This window comes from Castor canadensis, chromosome 5, assembly GCF_047511655.1.
Source record: "Castor canadensis chromosome 5, mCasCan1.hap1v2, whole genome shotgun sequence".
NCBI lineage: Eukaryota > Metazoa > Chordata > Mammalia > Rodentia > Castoridae > Castor > Castor canadensis.
Window position 1 is genome coordinate 50821460 of NC_133390.1, and position 14322 is coordinate 50835781.

Here is a 14322-nt window from a genome sequence, read left to right on the forward strand (position 1 = left end):
TAGCATTTACGTATATACAACACATAATAGATTATATTTTTATAAAAGACTATATGCAAAGTTTTTTAGAAATACATTGCCAGTACCCTTCATTAAACTTAGCTGATATATCCCAAGCAGTATTATTAGAGTAAAAATATCACATTACAAATTAGGAAGGGATACATAATTATTAAGTGATAGTAAGACAGAACGATTTAGTTTCTCATACTATATGATTTCAATTATATCCACAGAAGGGAAATTTGAGGCTAAATTCACACAGCATAAAAACATTATGCATTGAAATTTCAAACTAAGAATTCTAATACCATTTGCAAAAAAGGAAAAAAAGACTATCACTAAAGAAAACTAAGGTTAGCCTAACTTAAAATTCTTTGACCAGCAGTTTTAATACTTTTTTTAAATGCTAGCAATCAAAACCAGCTAGACAAGCAATCTACCACTGAGCTACATACCCAGCCCTCAAAACTATTTGAAACCAAGACTTCAAATGATATCCTTGACCAACTTCTGCCCATATTCCTTCTCCTATAATATCTTCATTTCACTACATAGACAATTCACTATCAAAAGATTCTATGAATAATAGGATTGGTTCTAAGTGGTCTAAAATATTTCTTTCAAAAGTTATTCCACTTTTATTTTTCAAAACTTCTGAGTAATCACTCTAATTTCTCACCCTCTTGGTGAGCTAATGAAATCTCCTCTGAAGATTTTCTTTTAATGCAAATAACCACAGAAACTGGTTTAAAAGAAGTCCTGAAAGACATTCAGTTCAACTGTAAGAAAGCAAGCAGCTCAACCAGGAAAACAACTGCCAATTAAGTATAAAACCAAGATGAGTACCTATCCAAAATAGTACTCCTTATTGATACTCCTCCTCCCTGCTTTATCTCCTGGCACCTTGCTACACTCAATGTGTAGTTCTCAGCCAGTAACACAGGGATCACCTGGGAGGTTGTTAGAAATGCAGAGTATCAGGAACTCATAGATCTCAGTATAATAGCCCCTGCAAGGTGATTCATTATGAACATTAAAATATAAAAATGGTTGTATAGTAAGTGTTCAAATACTTGATTAATCAGTCACTTTGATGCTCCCAAGTCTACCATTTTATTCTTCATATTGTAGCTCACCCATTCTGACAGTAAAACTGATAGCAAAAACAGATTAAATTAAAACAAGGGTGAGAACCCTCTACAAAAAGCAGTTCATCATTTCTTCCTTGTGCTGCTCACAACCCAAACCCACTTTTCCATCCTTCTTCCTTAGTAACAAAACCCTAATTTTATTCAAGGAAGCAAGATACCCAGCTTTGAAAAAACTCTATTTCCTAGCTTTCATTGCAAACAGGTGTGTGAGCATATGACTAAGTTAGTTAATAAAGTGTAAGTTCAAGGGTTAGTGGCCTGTGTACCTAAGAAGGCTTTTTAAAAGGGCAAGAGATAGGTAACTCTTGCTATGCTCTTTCAACCACTTCTCCCTCTCTCCTGCTCTCTGCCTGAAACACTAACATGATGATGGATATGAACAGCTTTACTGATCATAAGACAGTTTTAAAAAATCAAAGTCATATGTCAAGGATGACAAAGTAGAAAACTAAAAGAATCTGAACCTCCAATGACCAAGGAAACTTATCAGCTCAGCCTACCTCTGAATTTCTTCTATGTGAAGGAAAAATATTTTCTTTAAGTCACGTTACAAATAGCCAAACATAATTTAATGGCAAATATAATTAAAGATGAGTAAATTAATTCCCTCAGCCATATGGAAAAAGAATAAATATTTACACCTGTAGGTTCAAATCTACAAAAAAAAAAAAGACCTTTATATGAATGGCTTTTTTTTTCATGCCTTGTTTTAAAAAGGGGGGTATATATGGAAAATAGTACAGACAACCTCTGAGGAAGAAGACTAATGACTTCCTCTTCCATTATAAAACTTCAAGTCTTATTATCATCGAAAACAGTATTTTTCCACATTTTAAAATTAAAACTATCTTAAAAAAACAGGATTAAAAAATTATAAAATAAGAAAACAAAATTTAAAACAAAGTATAAATAAAAACTGTGAAAACCTAAAACATCATTTTTGATATCTGTATCATAAGAATGTGAAAAGTAACTCTCTTTGTTACCCAAACCTTTAATTATAGATTGTCATACTCTCTCCTCTGAAACTATCACTTTCCTTTAAAGTCACAATTGAGATTGTAAAAGGGGGACTATTTGGGGAAGCAAATGTAAGGGTGGGAAGGGAAAAGAGAGGGAGGTGGGGCGTAAATATAACTGAAGTACATTATATGAAAATAGCATAATGAAACCCCACTAAATGATTTAAAAGGACAGAGAAGGGACAAAGGTTAAGAAAGCAAAACATGGACAGGATGAATTTGATCAAAGTACATTATATGCATGTTTATAAATATCTCAGTAAAACTGTTTTGTACAATTAATGTATACTAATAAAATAAAGTCCAATTAAAGTTGGAAGAATCCAATTAAATTTACTTAAATCACACCTGTGATCTTGGAACAGAAGCTTATTTTTCCCTATTTTATACCTAAAGTGCTACTTGTATATAAATATTTCTTCATTATTTTTATAATTATTCTCTAAATGGATTATTCTCTATTGTTTTAATTTTTCCATTATTTATTCTGAAAAGTTTTTAGTGGAGGAAAGAATGAAAAAATGGTCTGAATCTCTGTAAGTTGCAGATACATTTCCCACTCTATTTTGCTTTATTCAGAAAAAGCAGTACTCACACTAACTGCATGGTACTGGCATAAAACCCAGCAATGGGAGCAAACAGAGGATCCAGATAAGCCCACACAGCTACAGCCATTTGATTCCTGACTAAGGCACCAAAATCATACATTGAAGAAAAGACAGCCTGTTCAACAAATGGTATGGGGAAAATTGAATATTCACATGCATAAGACTGAAACTGGACTCCTGTCTCTCATCACGTACAAATAGCAACTCAAAATGGGTCAAATATCTTACTGAATCACCTGCAAACAGAAGCTGCTATAGGGAAAACATGTAAAGATAAAGGTACAGGCAGCCACTTTCTGAACAGGACTCCAATAGTTCAGGAAATAAGAGCAAGAACTGACAAGCAAGACTGAATTCAATAAAAAATCTTCTGCAAAACAAAGAAAATAATTATCAAAGTAAAAAACAATTATTTCCCAAAGAATAGGAGAAAATCTTTGCAAGCTATCATATGACAAGGGATTAATATCCAGAATTTATAAAGACCTAAACATCAAAAGAGCAAATAATCCGATTAATAAATGAACAATTTTCTAAAGAAGTAACCATGGCTAAGAAACACATGAGTTGTTGGCAGTGATCTCAGCTTCTGCCAACAGGAAGCATCTGGGAGCTGGCCATGGCAGGAAGCAGCCCTATGCAGACCTGCACAACATTGGGAGAAGGACTCCAAAACCCTCGCCCCTGCCCCATCCAGTGTCTATGTCGCTGGAGGTTCTGGGCTATCCAAGTTAGGTGACCAGAATTAGTAATATACTTTTAAATGTGGGAATATTGAATGACACTTTCAAGACAATGACCATTATCAAAACAAAATGTATAATTTCTTAATTTGAATAACAAATTAAGTGTTTAAATGCCAAATGCTAAAAAAGAAACACATGAAGTGTTCAACATCCTTAACCATAAAGAAAATACAAATTAAAACAATAATGAGATTCTATCTAACCCCAGTTAGAATGACTAAAATCAAGAAAACAAACAACAAAAACTGATGAGGATACAGGAGGAAAAAGGAACTTTCATACACTGCTAGTGGAAAGGTCAATTAGTACAACTACTATAGCAATCAGTATGTAGGTTCCTCAAAAAACTAAAAACAAAACTATGACATGATCCTGCTATACCACTGTTGGGCATATACCTGGGGATATACTTAAAGCAATGTAAGTTAACACACAATAAAGATACCTGCACACCCATATTTATAATAGAACTATTCATAATAGCCAGGTTATGAAACGAGCCTAGGTGCCCATCAACCAATAAAAAAGAATGAATAAAATGTAGCATATATACACAATGGAGTATTATTCAGACAAAAAAACCCTGAATCATGTCATCTGCAGGAAAATGGATGAAACTAGAGATCATCATGTTAGGCAAAATAAGCCAAACTCAGAAAGAAAAATATCACATTTTCTCTCATATACAAAATCTAGATCTAAAAAAAGAGGACATTAACATAAATAGGAGACTGTTTGTGGTAGGAAACTTGCAGGAGATGGGAGAGAGAATGATACAAAAGAGAATACGTATATACGCATGAAAAGGTCATAATGAAACCCATCTAAAATTTTTCCAAGAAAGTTTAAAACTGAGAGAGGAAAGATAAGAAAGAGTAACAAAAGGGATAAATATGAGCAAAGTACATTATATGCATGAAAATAAACATCAAAGAGATCCAAGATGGTGGATAGGGTAGGGAATCAGAGCTTCTAAGCTCCATGACTCCAGAGACCACCTTGAGACATCGGAGCTATACTTGAGTAATTTTGATTGCTTCTAGACAAAGAAATAACCCAACAACACATTAAGTGTACATAAAATTCAAGGACTGACCCTTAAAACAGTTTTAATTGCACCTAACAGCCAGGAAAATCCAGCACAGCACAGCACAGCACAGCCAGCAAGGGAAAAAAAAGCTGTTTCTTTTTCTTTTTTTTTTCCTCTCAACAATCAGAAGACAGAGCATCAATGAGAACCAAACTCTGCAACATCTGGACCCCTAACCCAAGGAAAGCGTCCCTATGCCACGCTGCGCCACAATGAGAGAAGCGATGCCATTTCTCCCCACTAGCTGGCTCCAAAACTGCTTGCATGAATCTGCAGAATGAATAAGTGAACATCAAGCACCACGTGTGACACTCCTACCCAACCCCTGAGAAACATAATCCAGCAAAGCCCCTGGGCAGATTGAATCCCCACCCCCAACAAAATTGAAAAGCATAAACAGCCAACTGTAACCTAACACCAACAGCAGAGGTGGGGGTGGAAGTCTGAACCTGCCCCAGAGAAGAGGGGTGGGGCAAGGAGTTGAATTCTCAGTGCCAAACTCTCAGTGAATGAACAGAGGATAAGCAATAAAGGCTGAGAACAGAGGTGAGGCAACAAGCCAACCTCCAAAAGGAACCCAACTAGCACCCAACAGAGGTTGGGAGAGGCATACAAAGGCTGAGAGCAGGGGTGGGGCAACAAGCCAATGTCCCAAAGCAGGGCAGGTGGTAGATCCCAGAGCTGGTCTCATGAACAGAGGGCAGTACTCAAACTGAATTGTTCCAACTTGCTGGGGGAGGAGCTCAACAAACAGAGTTGCACCTGTAGGGCAATGCAGCTGCCACCTGGTAGAAACAACAATAACAGTTCTGACCACACTGCACAAACTGGCAGAAGGTTACCTCAGCTCCTAACTGCAATTTGCCCTGTGGACAGAAGAAATCAAATACTACTCACAAGCCAGTCACCTGGTAACACCACATCAGAGCTCCTGCTTGTATGCCACTATCAGGACTGGATGCTAAAGGAATAACTCCAGAACTTTTATCAAAAGAGTGAACTTTTAGTTGCTGCAGTATCTGCTGGGTTTTTTTTTTGTATTATTTTTACCATCACTATTTTCTTATCCCTATTCTCACCCCCTTGATTTTTCCTCCTTTTCCTGTGCTATAATCCATTGCTCTCCCTCCCAACTATTCTTTCTGCCCCTTCTCATCCACTCTCTCCCCCGTCTTCACCTCCTACCCCTGTAACCACAATACCCCTCCCCCTACACACACAGCCTGCTGATTAGCCTATTGTACCAACTGTACACAACCCCAGCCCCTTGCAATCCTTGACACAAGCACCTTCCACAACAGAAAAACACCCAAACACACACAAGTGTCACAAAACCCAGCAGCCCCTATACCTCCTCTCCTTACCACTGTCCCTTTTCTACCCCCCCCATTTAGTGCACCTTTACCAATTACCTAAGTCTTTACCAATTACCTAAGTCTCTATATTTAGCCTAATAACCATAACTCCCCCAACTCCCACTGTTTACAGAAATTACCACCAAGGGGTTTTCTACATAATAATGTAAACAACTGGCCTGGCATTGAACTTGTAAACTTGTAATTCCTAAATTATACCTCCAGGCAAAGAAGAGAAAAAGCAGACCAACCTAGCTAACAACCAAGTCAGTTACAATGCAAAAATTAAATCAAGGGAAAGAAAACAGGCAATTAAAACCACCAACTAGCCTACCAAAACATAGTTGCACAGCACCAAGTAGAGCATTGGGAAGAAAATGATGGGATGGAAACCACACTTCTCAAAAATAAATAAATAAATAATAATAGAGGATTCAGTGGGAAATGAAGAAAATGGGATACCCAGTTCCTGACCTCAACAAAACAATGACAAATGTCACTAAGGAGCCCAGTGACATCTACAAAAAATTCCCTCAAAGAGGAAAACTTGGAAGAAATCACAGAGAAACTCATGGAGAAGATACGAGACATGGTTAACCAGAATGTACAAGATGTACTCAAGAAATTTCAAGACACCAAAGATAAAGAATATGAGAAGAAAAAGAAAGAAATAAAGGAACACAGAGAGGACCTCAACAAACACCAAAGTGAAACAAAGAACAATATAAGAAAAAAGAGAAAGAGAGAGAGATGGATAAAAGAAAAGTTGAACAAAGATATGCAAAAACCTCAGAAAAAAAGAATCAAACAGAAATCCTGGAAATAAAAAGTCCTTTTAGTCAAACAAAAAACACAGTGGAAGTCTACTCCAGCATACTAGAACAAGTGGAAGACAGAATCTCAGAGCTCAAAGATAAAACAGAAATTAAAGAAAAAAACAGAAGAAATCTTAGTAAAACAACCCAAGGGCTGTGAAAGGAATATGCAACTCAGCGACTCCATCAAAAGACCAAATCTGAGAATCATGGGCATTGAAGAAGGAGAAGAGGTGCAAGCCAAAGGGATACGTAACATATTCAATAAAATAATAACAGAAAATTTCCCAAATCTTGAGAAAATTTTGCCCATTCATATACAGAAAGCCTTGAGGACACCAAACAGAATTGAGCAAAACAGAATTTCCCCACAATATATTATCATTAAAACAACAAGCACAGAGAACAGAGAAAGAATATTGAAGGCTGTAAGATTGAAAAACAAATAATGTATAAAGGTAAACCAATCAAAATAATAGCAGATTTCTCAATAGAAACCTTAAAAGCAAGAAGGGCATGGAGTGAGGTGGTGGGCACTGAATGAAAACAATTTCAGCACTAGGATAGTCTACCCAGAAAAACTATCATTCAAAATTGATGTCAATACTGAGCAAAAACAGCAATGATGGAGGTATCACAATACCCAACTTCAACTATACTGCAGAGCCATAGCAACAAAATAGCTTGGGACTGGCACAAAAACAATACGAAGACCAATGGAACAGAATACAGGACAATGATGGGTGTAACAATGGAATTTTACTCAGCAACAAAGAAGAATGAAATTTTGTTATTCACAAGTAAATCGATGGAACTGGAGACCATCATCTTAAGCAAAGTTAGTCAGGCTTAGCAGGCCAAAAATCACATTTTCCTCATATGTGGATTACAGACCTGAAACAAATGCAGTAATATTATTGGACATGGGTCACACACTAAGGGGAGAACACACATGGGAGGAATAGAGAAAGGGAAGGAAACCTAAAGCTTGAATGTGGTTGATGTGCTCACTGTATAGGAACAAATATAGTAATCTTAAAGTGGCAAAGGCTACTCTGGGAAAGAGACCAGGAAGTAGTGAAGAGGTCTGGTAGAGATGAACCAGTGTGGGTTGTAATACACATGTGCATACAAGCAACGCTAGGAATCTCTCTGTATAGCTATTTTTATCTCAAACCAGCAAAAACACTGTTTCTCTTACTATCTCTTATGTCTTCTCTTCAACAAAACTGGAAAACAAAAGAGCGGAACAGGTTCTGCATGGAAGCAAGGGTGGGGGTGGCAGGGAATGGCCCAAATAATGTATATGCATATAAGTAAATGTAAAAATTATAAAATAAAATAAATTTTAAAATAAAGTATCAAAATGAAATCCCTCACTTCACACAATTAATATATACTTACGAAAATAATTTCAAAAGGCATGATATAAAAAACCTTTTAGCCTCTATACAAAAGTATCTGTTTCTGTACTTATTTCCTTACAGTACCTATTTTTGCCCACTTTTATATACATATACCAAAATATACTTGCTTTCAAAACTTAATTTCTGTGGTGGGTGGGCAAGGAGGTGGCCCAAATAATGTATACACATGTAAATACATGTAAAAACAATAAAATGAAATTTCCAAAAAAAAAAAACTTTTTATCTCTTGGACAGTTTGTAGAATTGTCCAGAGTAGCAAATTACCTCCAAGGAGTTATCATCAGTCAGTAAAAGTAATGACGGATGGAGGACAATTGTGTTTGCATAAATCTGTGTTTGCAAACTTCTAGTGGTGCTACAGCCTAATTTTATTTCTTGTCTATGTTATCAGTGTCAAAAGAATATACTTACACAAGTATTATAATGAAACCCTTGTATAAATAATTTATGCTAATGAAATTTTAAAAAGAGGGAAAAAAGTTTACCTTTCATAATTCCAAGAGTAATTTAATATTATTTGATTTATAGTCATTAAAACAATACCTGATATAACCCCTTCTTTGAACAATGAATATACACTTAAAAAAATGAAGGACAGGAATTTAAAATAGGTCCTGCTAGGGGTGGGAACAGTAAAAGGGAGAAGGTGAATGTAGAGGTTGAAGGAAGGTGAATATGGTTGATGTAATTTATACACTTGTATGAAAATGCATAGTGAAATTGTTTTAAGTATGAGGGGGGATGAGGGCCAATGATGCTGGTTGTTAATCTAACCAACACACATTGTAATCATATATGGAAATGTCACAATGAAGCACTCTTGTACAACTAACACACACTAATAAAAATATTCAATTAACAAAATGATATACTATTTTCAGTACTATAAAACATTTTTAACTCTTTTGGAGCTGCTAAAGTGTTAAGGTGAAATATAATTAAACTGCCTTTATTTTATTTACCTGCTACACTAAAAAATCACGGAAAGTTTGTAAGAGGATTTCAGAATTTTTCTAACCAATTACTTTATACTCAAAATTATAGTGAAGAGGAAAGGTGATAAAGGAATGACAGCTTACCTTGAAATGGAATTTTAACATACTTTGTTGTGAACTAAAGAAAAAATAAAACAAAAAGAGTTACTACTCAAAAAATTTCTAATTTTTTTTCTTATTCATCCTACAAGTACACACTCAAAGTGTACACTACAAGTGCTCAAGCTCTTCTATCAATAAGCCAAGGAAATGTTTTGTTATAAAGATTTAGGTTTAGGGATGTTTAAGAACCCTGTGAAAGTAATTCTCAACATACTTATTTATAAAAACCAGCAAGACTCTACTTAACATATTTTTCAAAAACATAGTCTGAAATTTTGAGGAAGTAAAACAAAGTCCAGCAGAAACTGCCGAGAGACAAACAAAACACAACAAAACAAAACAAAACAAAACAAAAACCCTAATTAAAAAGCTGATGCTCTTTCTCTTATGGATGAACTTATACCCAAACTCACAAACTCACAAGAGACAACTGAGCAAATCAAAGTGCCAATGTACTGTATTATTTATAATGAGACATTAAAACTGTTTTCTCTTTTTCTCCTCCTCTTCCTCCCCCTCTTTTTCTCCTCCCCGCCTCTTCCTCTGCCTTGTATCCCACCCACTGTGAACATTCTGTTTCTGTAGAAAAACTACCAATATTAAAAAAAAAAAAATCAGTTCAATGAGTATTCTGGACTCTTAAAAACTGCTTTTACTGTGTGAAAACTGAACTAAAAACAAATTAGTTGTTTAATATATTAGAATGGCTACAAAAATTTAGTAAGTCCAACTTCAGAACAGAATGCACTTGTCAAAATGAAAGCATAAATGAAGTCCCCAAGACAGAATACCTTCTCCCCTGGATGACTTTTGGACTGAAACTACCAGCTCTTTTATCACTAGCATTCTTCTTTGTTTCATGTTTTGAATTCCCTTCTGACTGAGGTTCTTTCTCTTTCTGTTCCTTCTGTCCCAAGAAACTTATTTTCTCTGTGTACCTTTTGCGTATATCTGATCATTTTATGTATTACTTTTTATAATAAATTCTCAAGGCTAAATCTTGTAATTATCATCTAAAGCAGGCTTGTGTTTTAAGGTTTATTTTTCCATTACTACCAAATGAATGTGCCTATGACTTATTCTTCAATTAAATGTCTCTTGTGCTCATTTATGAAACTTTCATCATGTAAGAGGTAGTCTGTGAGCATAAGATAAAATTGAAATGGTCTTGATATATGTTTTCTATATAAGTAGTAAGCAGCATTCACTTAACACTAGCCAAGTGACAGTGGCTCATGCCTGTAAATCTAGATACTTGGGAGGCTGAGATTGGGAGGATCACAGTTCCAAGCCAGCCTGGGCAAAAAGTTTGCAAGATCCACTCAACAAAAAAAAGCTGGGCATGGTAGTGTACATTTGTCATCCCAGTGACAGTGGGAAGTTTAAAATAGCAGGATCGTGGTTTAGGCTGGTCTGGGAAAAAGCGAGACTCTATCTCCAAAATAACAAGAGCAAAAATGACTGGAGAGGTAGATCAAGTGGTAGACCACCTGTCTAGCAAGCACAAAGCAATGAGTTAAAATCCCAGTACCGATACATAGATAGATGATAGACAGACAGACAGACAGACATAAGAGATATCTCATATTCCATATGATAAGTTGAGTACTGAAGCAAAATGTGAGACAACAGGGCATACTAGCTAAAAGTTTAGTTTGGAATTCAAATCCTGCCTCTTTTGTCTCTACCACTAACACAAAGGAGGAGGTAAACAGGTAACTTATTGAACCTCTCTCAGCTTTAGAAAGACCCCTAATCAAGGGGAGTTTTTACCATTAAACAGAAGCACCTGATTAAGAATATTACCTAATTTAATATAATAAAAATGCCTCTTATTCTATTACTTTCATATAGCTCTACACATAGTTATTGTCTACCTTTCCTTTCTAAATTCTTCTGGCATGTTTCACTGGTCATTTAATCTCATAAAACATATCTTTGTAAATGTCAACAACTAGTTCTAAAAAATGAATATAAAGGGTGTTCACTTTTCAGAGCTTATATAACCATTACTACAAAATTATGAAGGAGAAATAGTGCATTTATATATCCTCAATGTGTACTTTCCTACTACACTTTCTCACTCTCTCCTCTTGCCCACACTATCTTGTCCTAGCATATGTTCCTCTCTCTTTCTCTCTCTCTCTCAGTACTACATTTGAACTCAGGGCCTCATGCTTGCTAGGCAGGTGCTCTACCACTTGAGATACTCTGCCACCCTTTTTGGTGTTGTGTATTTTTGAGATAGAGTCTCATGACCTATTTGCCTAGGCTGGCTTTGAACCACCATCCTCCTGATCTCTACTTCCCAAGTAGCTAGGATTATAGGCAAGAGTCACTGGCGCTTGGTTGATACATGACAAGGACCTGATGGTACACGCCTGTAATCCCTGCAACTCAAAAAGCTGAGGAAGGAGGATCCTGAGTTTGAGGCCAGCCTGGGCTACAAACCAAGACTCTGTCTGAAAACTCCAAAATGAGGAAAAGTGAGAAAAATGCTTTGTGACAACATGGCAAACCTAGTTCTCTGAAATCATACCATGTCTAATTTAAACTTTATAAAGCTGACCATAACGGCTATTTTATAACTTCTTAAAAAAACCAGAATAGTTTTCTCAAAATAGTTTGTACTTCATATTTCCCTATTAAAAAGTTAAGATTTAAAAAAAGAAAATGTTCACATTTATTACAGTAAAGGGAGGCTAGTATTGGTCAGGGAAGGTTTCCTAAAAGAGGTAGTATCTCATATAAACCTTAAAAGATGATTACGATTTCAATAGCCAAAAATCCTAAGAAAACAGGACATTAAGTATAGTCAGAAATCATAGCCTGTGAGGATACTGAAAAAAAGTATGAAAATACTTAAATAAAAAGTTTAGGAATTTGAAGAAATCAGTTTATAACAATTTAAGTCAGCAAAATGAGATCTCTCCTTTGTGCTCCAAAATATACCCTGAAAAAAATTTACTACCAATTAACTTTTAGAGCCCAAAGAATATCAATACTACATGTGATTTTTTTTCCATATATGATTTACATTAGAGCAGCTGTAACCAAGAAAACCTAAATAAACCCTTCAACCTCACTTGCTTTCAATTGGCTTTAAAAATCATTAATTATAAAGAACATACAACTCAACAATATGATTGTTAGTCTGCCACTGGATTGGCTGTATATGATACCTCTGGGTGAAGCTACCTAACAGGTTAAAACCACTGACTTTTTCAATTTTCCCCAGTTCTCTGGTGAAACATGCCTTCTGTATCTTAATGATTAACTCCAAAATTAGCTATTCCTGGGAAAGGCAACTAAAAAGGCAAAATCAAGAGCTTACTAATCTGTAACTTTTCTCTAGAAAACAGAAAACACTGAAGTGTGAGCCCAGGATTTGCTAAGCTTGCTCTTTAATTAAAAGAGAATCAATGGTTAACTTGAAGGAAAATATCGTGTTTATCAAAAAAATTATAGGAACTGGTCTAGAAGATGAAAATCGATTGTTATCTCATGAACATACTAATAGAAAACATAGGTCCTGGATGACAAAGTCCCCACTCTGTATGTAGCCTTCCTGCCCACTGCTCTGTCCGTGCTTCTCCTTTCCCTCTCTATAAAAGGCCTTTGCACCCCTACATTCTCTAGAACAGTCTTGTTGGTGATAGCCATCCATCTTCTTTGATGTACTGGCTTTCCAAGTAACACTTTTTCCTTGCCTTAATGTGATCATAAGTCACTGGCTTTTTCAAGTGGCAAGTAAATGAACTTGGTTAGGTAATACAGTGAGATCAGAGAAAGAACATCAGGAGGAGGGAATTAAAGACACATTTCAAAGTAAGCATAAAGTGTCCCATAGAAAATTAATCTTATCTATTTTCATTCACATACATGCACACAAAAAATCTGAGAATGTTCAAAATCCAAAACTAAAAATAGAAAAAGTACTTACTGTAACACAACCTTTAGAAATTCCTTTTATTTTACCAACATACACAGAAGTAAATACAAAATCCACTTGTAGATCCAGCTCACTATTAGGTATAATACAGGAAATGTTTTCCATGACAGAATTATATGGACTTAACTCAGATGATACCTAAAAAAAGAGTAAATCAAAAATGTTTATAGCCATGAATATTATATAAAAGCTAAAAATTATTTTCAAGGTCAAATCCTCCTTTAAATTACTATCAATGAATTTGTGAAGAATTTTATACTGTTCTTAATGTACAAAAAGTTATCTAGATTCCTTTTCTGAAAAGGTGTATTATTTATCTTAAGAAAATTGATTTCACAGGTCTGAACTCCAGAAATATATCCCCCTCTATATCACCAAAGTCATGGTTTCCAATTTGATATTCCAATTGGTTTTATTCATTTTTAACTGAACTGAAATAAATTTTGATTAATATACTGCTTTAGTTTAAAATGAGTTCTTAAATATTATTATGTCTTTTAATCTGCCATGCTATAGATAATCCTCCCCTTTTCATAAATAATGTTAATAGAAGGCTGAAATGAGTAAGTAACTTTGCCTGAGGAGATACAGTCAGTAAGAAGCAAAACTAAAACCCAAACTCAGGTTTTTGTCTCCAAGTCAAGTATTAAACCACACAAAATTGGTTCAATTAACCATGATAATGCTCTTGCTCTTGGACTTTTAATGAACAATTAATGAATGTAAATGCTTAAGAACCATCTGTTACATCAAATCTATATGCTTTATTAAAGATTTTATGTTTGAAGACAGCCAACTAGAAATGGTTCTCAGATGCCTAAAACCTCAAAAAATCATACCACTTCTTAAATAATTACACAATTCTGTTTTTAAATAACATACAATCAAACAGGCCTAGTGGCTCATGGCTGTAATCTCAGCTATTCTAAAGGCAGAGATCAGGGAGGATCACAGTTCAAGACCAACCAAGGCAGAAAGTTAGGAAAATCACGTCTCAGCCAACAAGTTGGGAGTGGTGGTGTGCAACTGTTATTTCAGCTAAGCAAGAGCCCTTAG

At 35.3% G+C, this 14322-nt stretch overlaps 1 protein-coding gene across 8 annotated transcripts in view; it reads right to left on the reverse strand.

Moving 5' to 3' along the window:
* Window positions 1–14322, reverse strand: part of Senp7 (SUMO specific peptidase 7) — a 118446-nt gene that overhangs the window by 20472 nt on the left and 83652 nt on the right. For all 8 annotated transcript variants that reach the window (XM_074073019.1, XM_074073023.1, XM_074073021.1 and 5 more), the window contains 2 exons: window positions 13258–13404; window positions 9297–9330 (listed from right to left, as the gene is read on the reverse strand). In XM_074073019.1, coding sequence (XP_073929120.1) covers window positions 9297–9330; window positions 13258–13404 — 181 coding nt within the window. The remainder of the gene's footprint in view (window positions 1–9296; window positions 9331–13257; window positions 13405–14322) is intronic.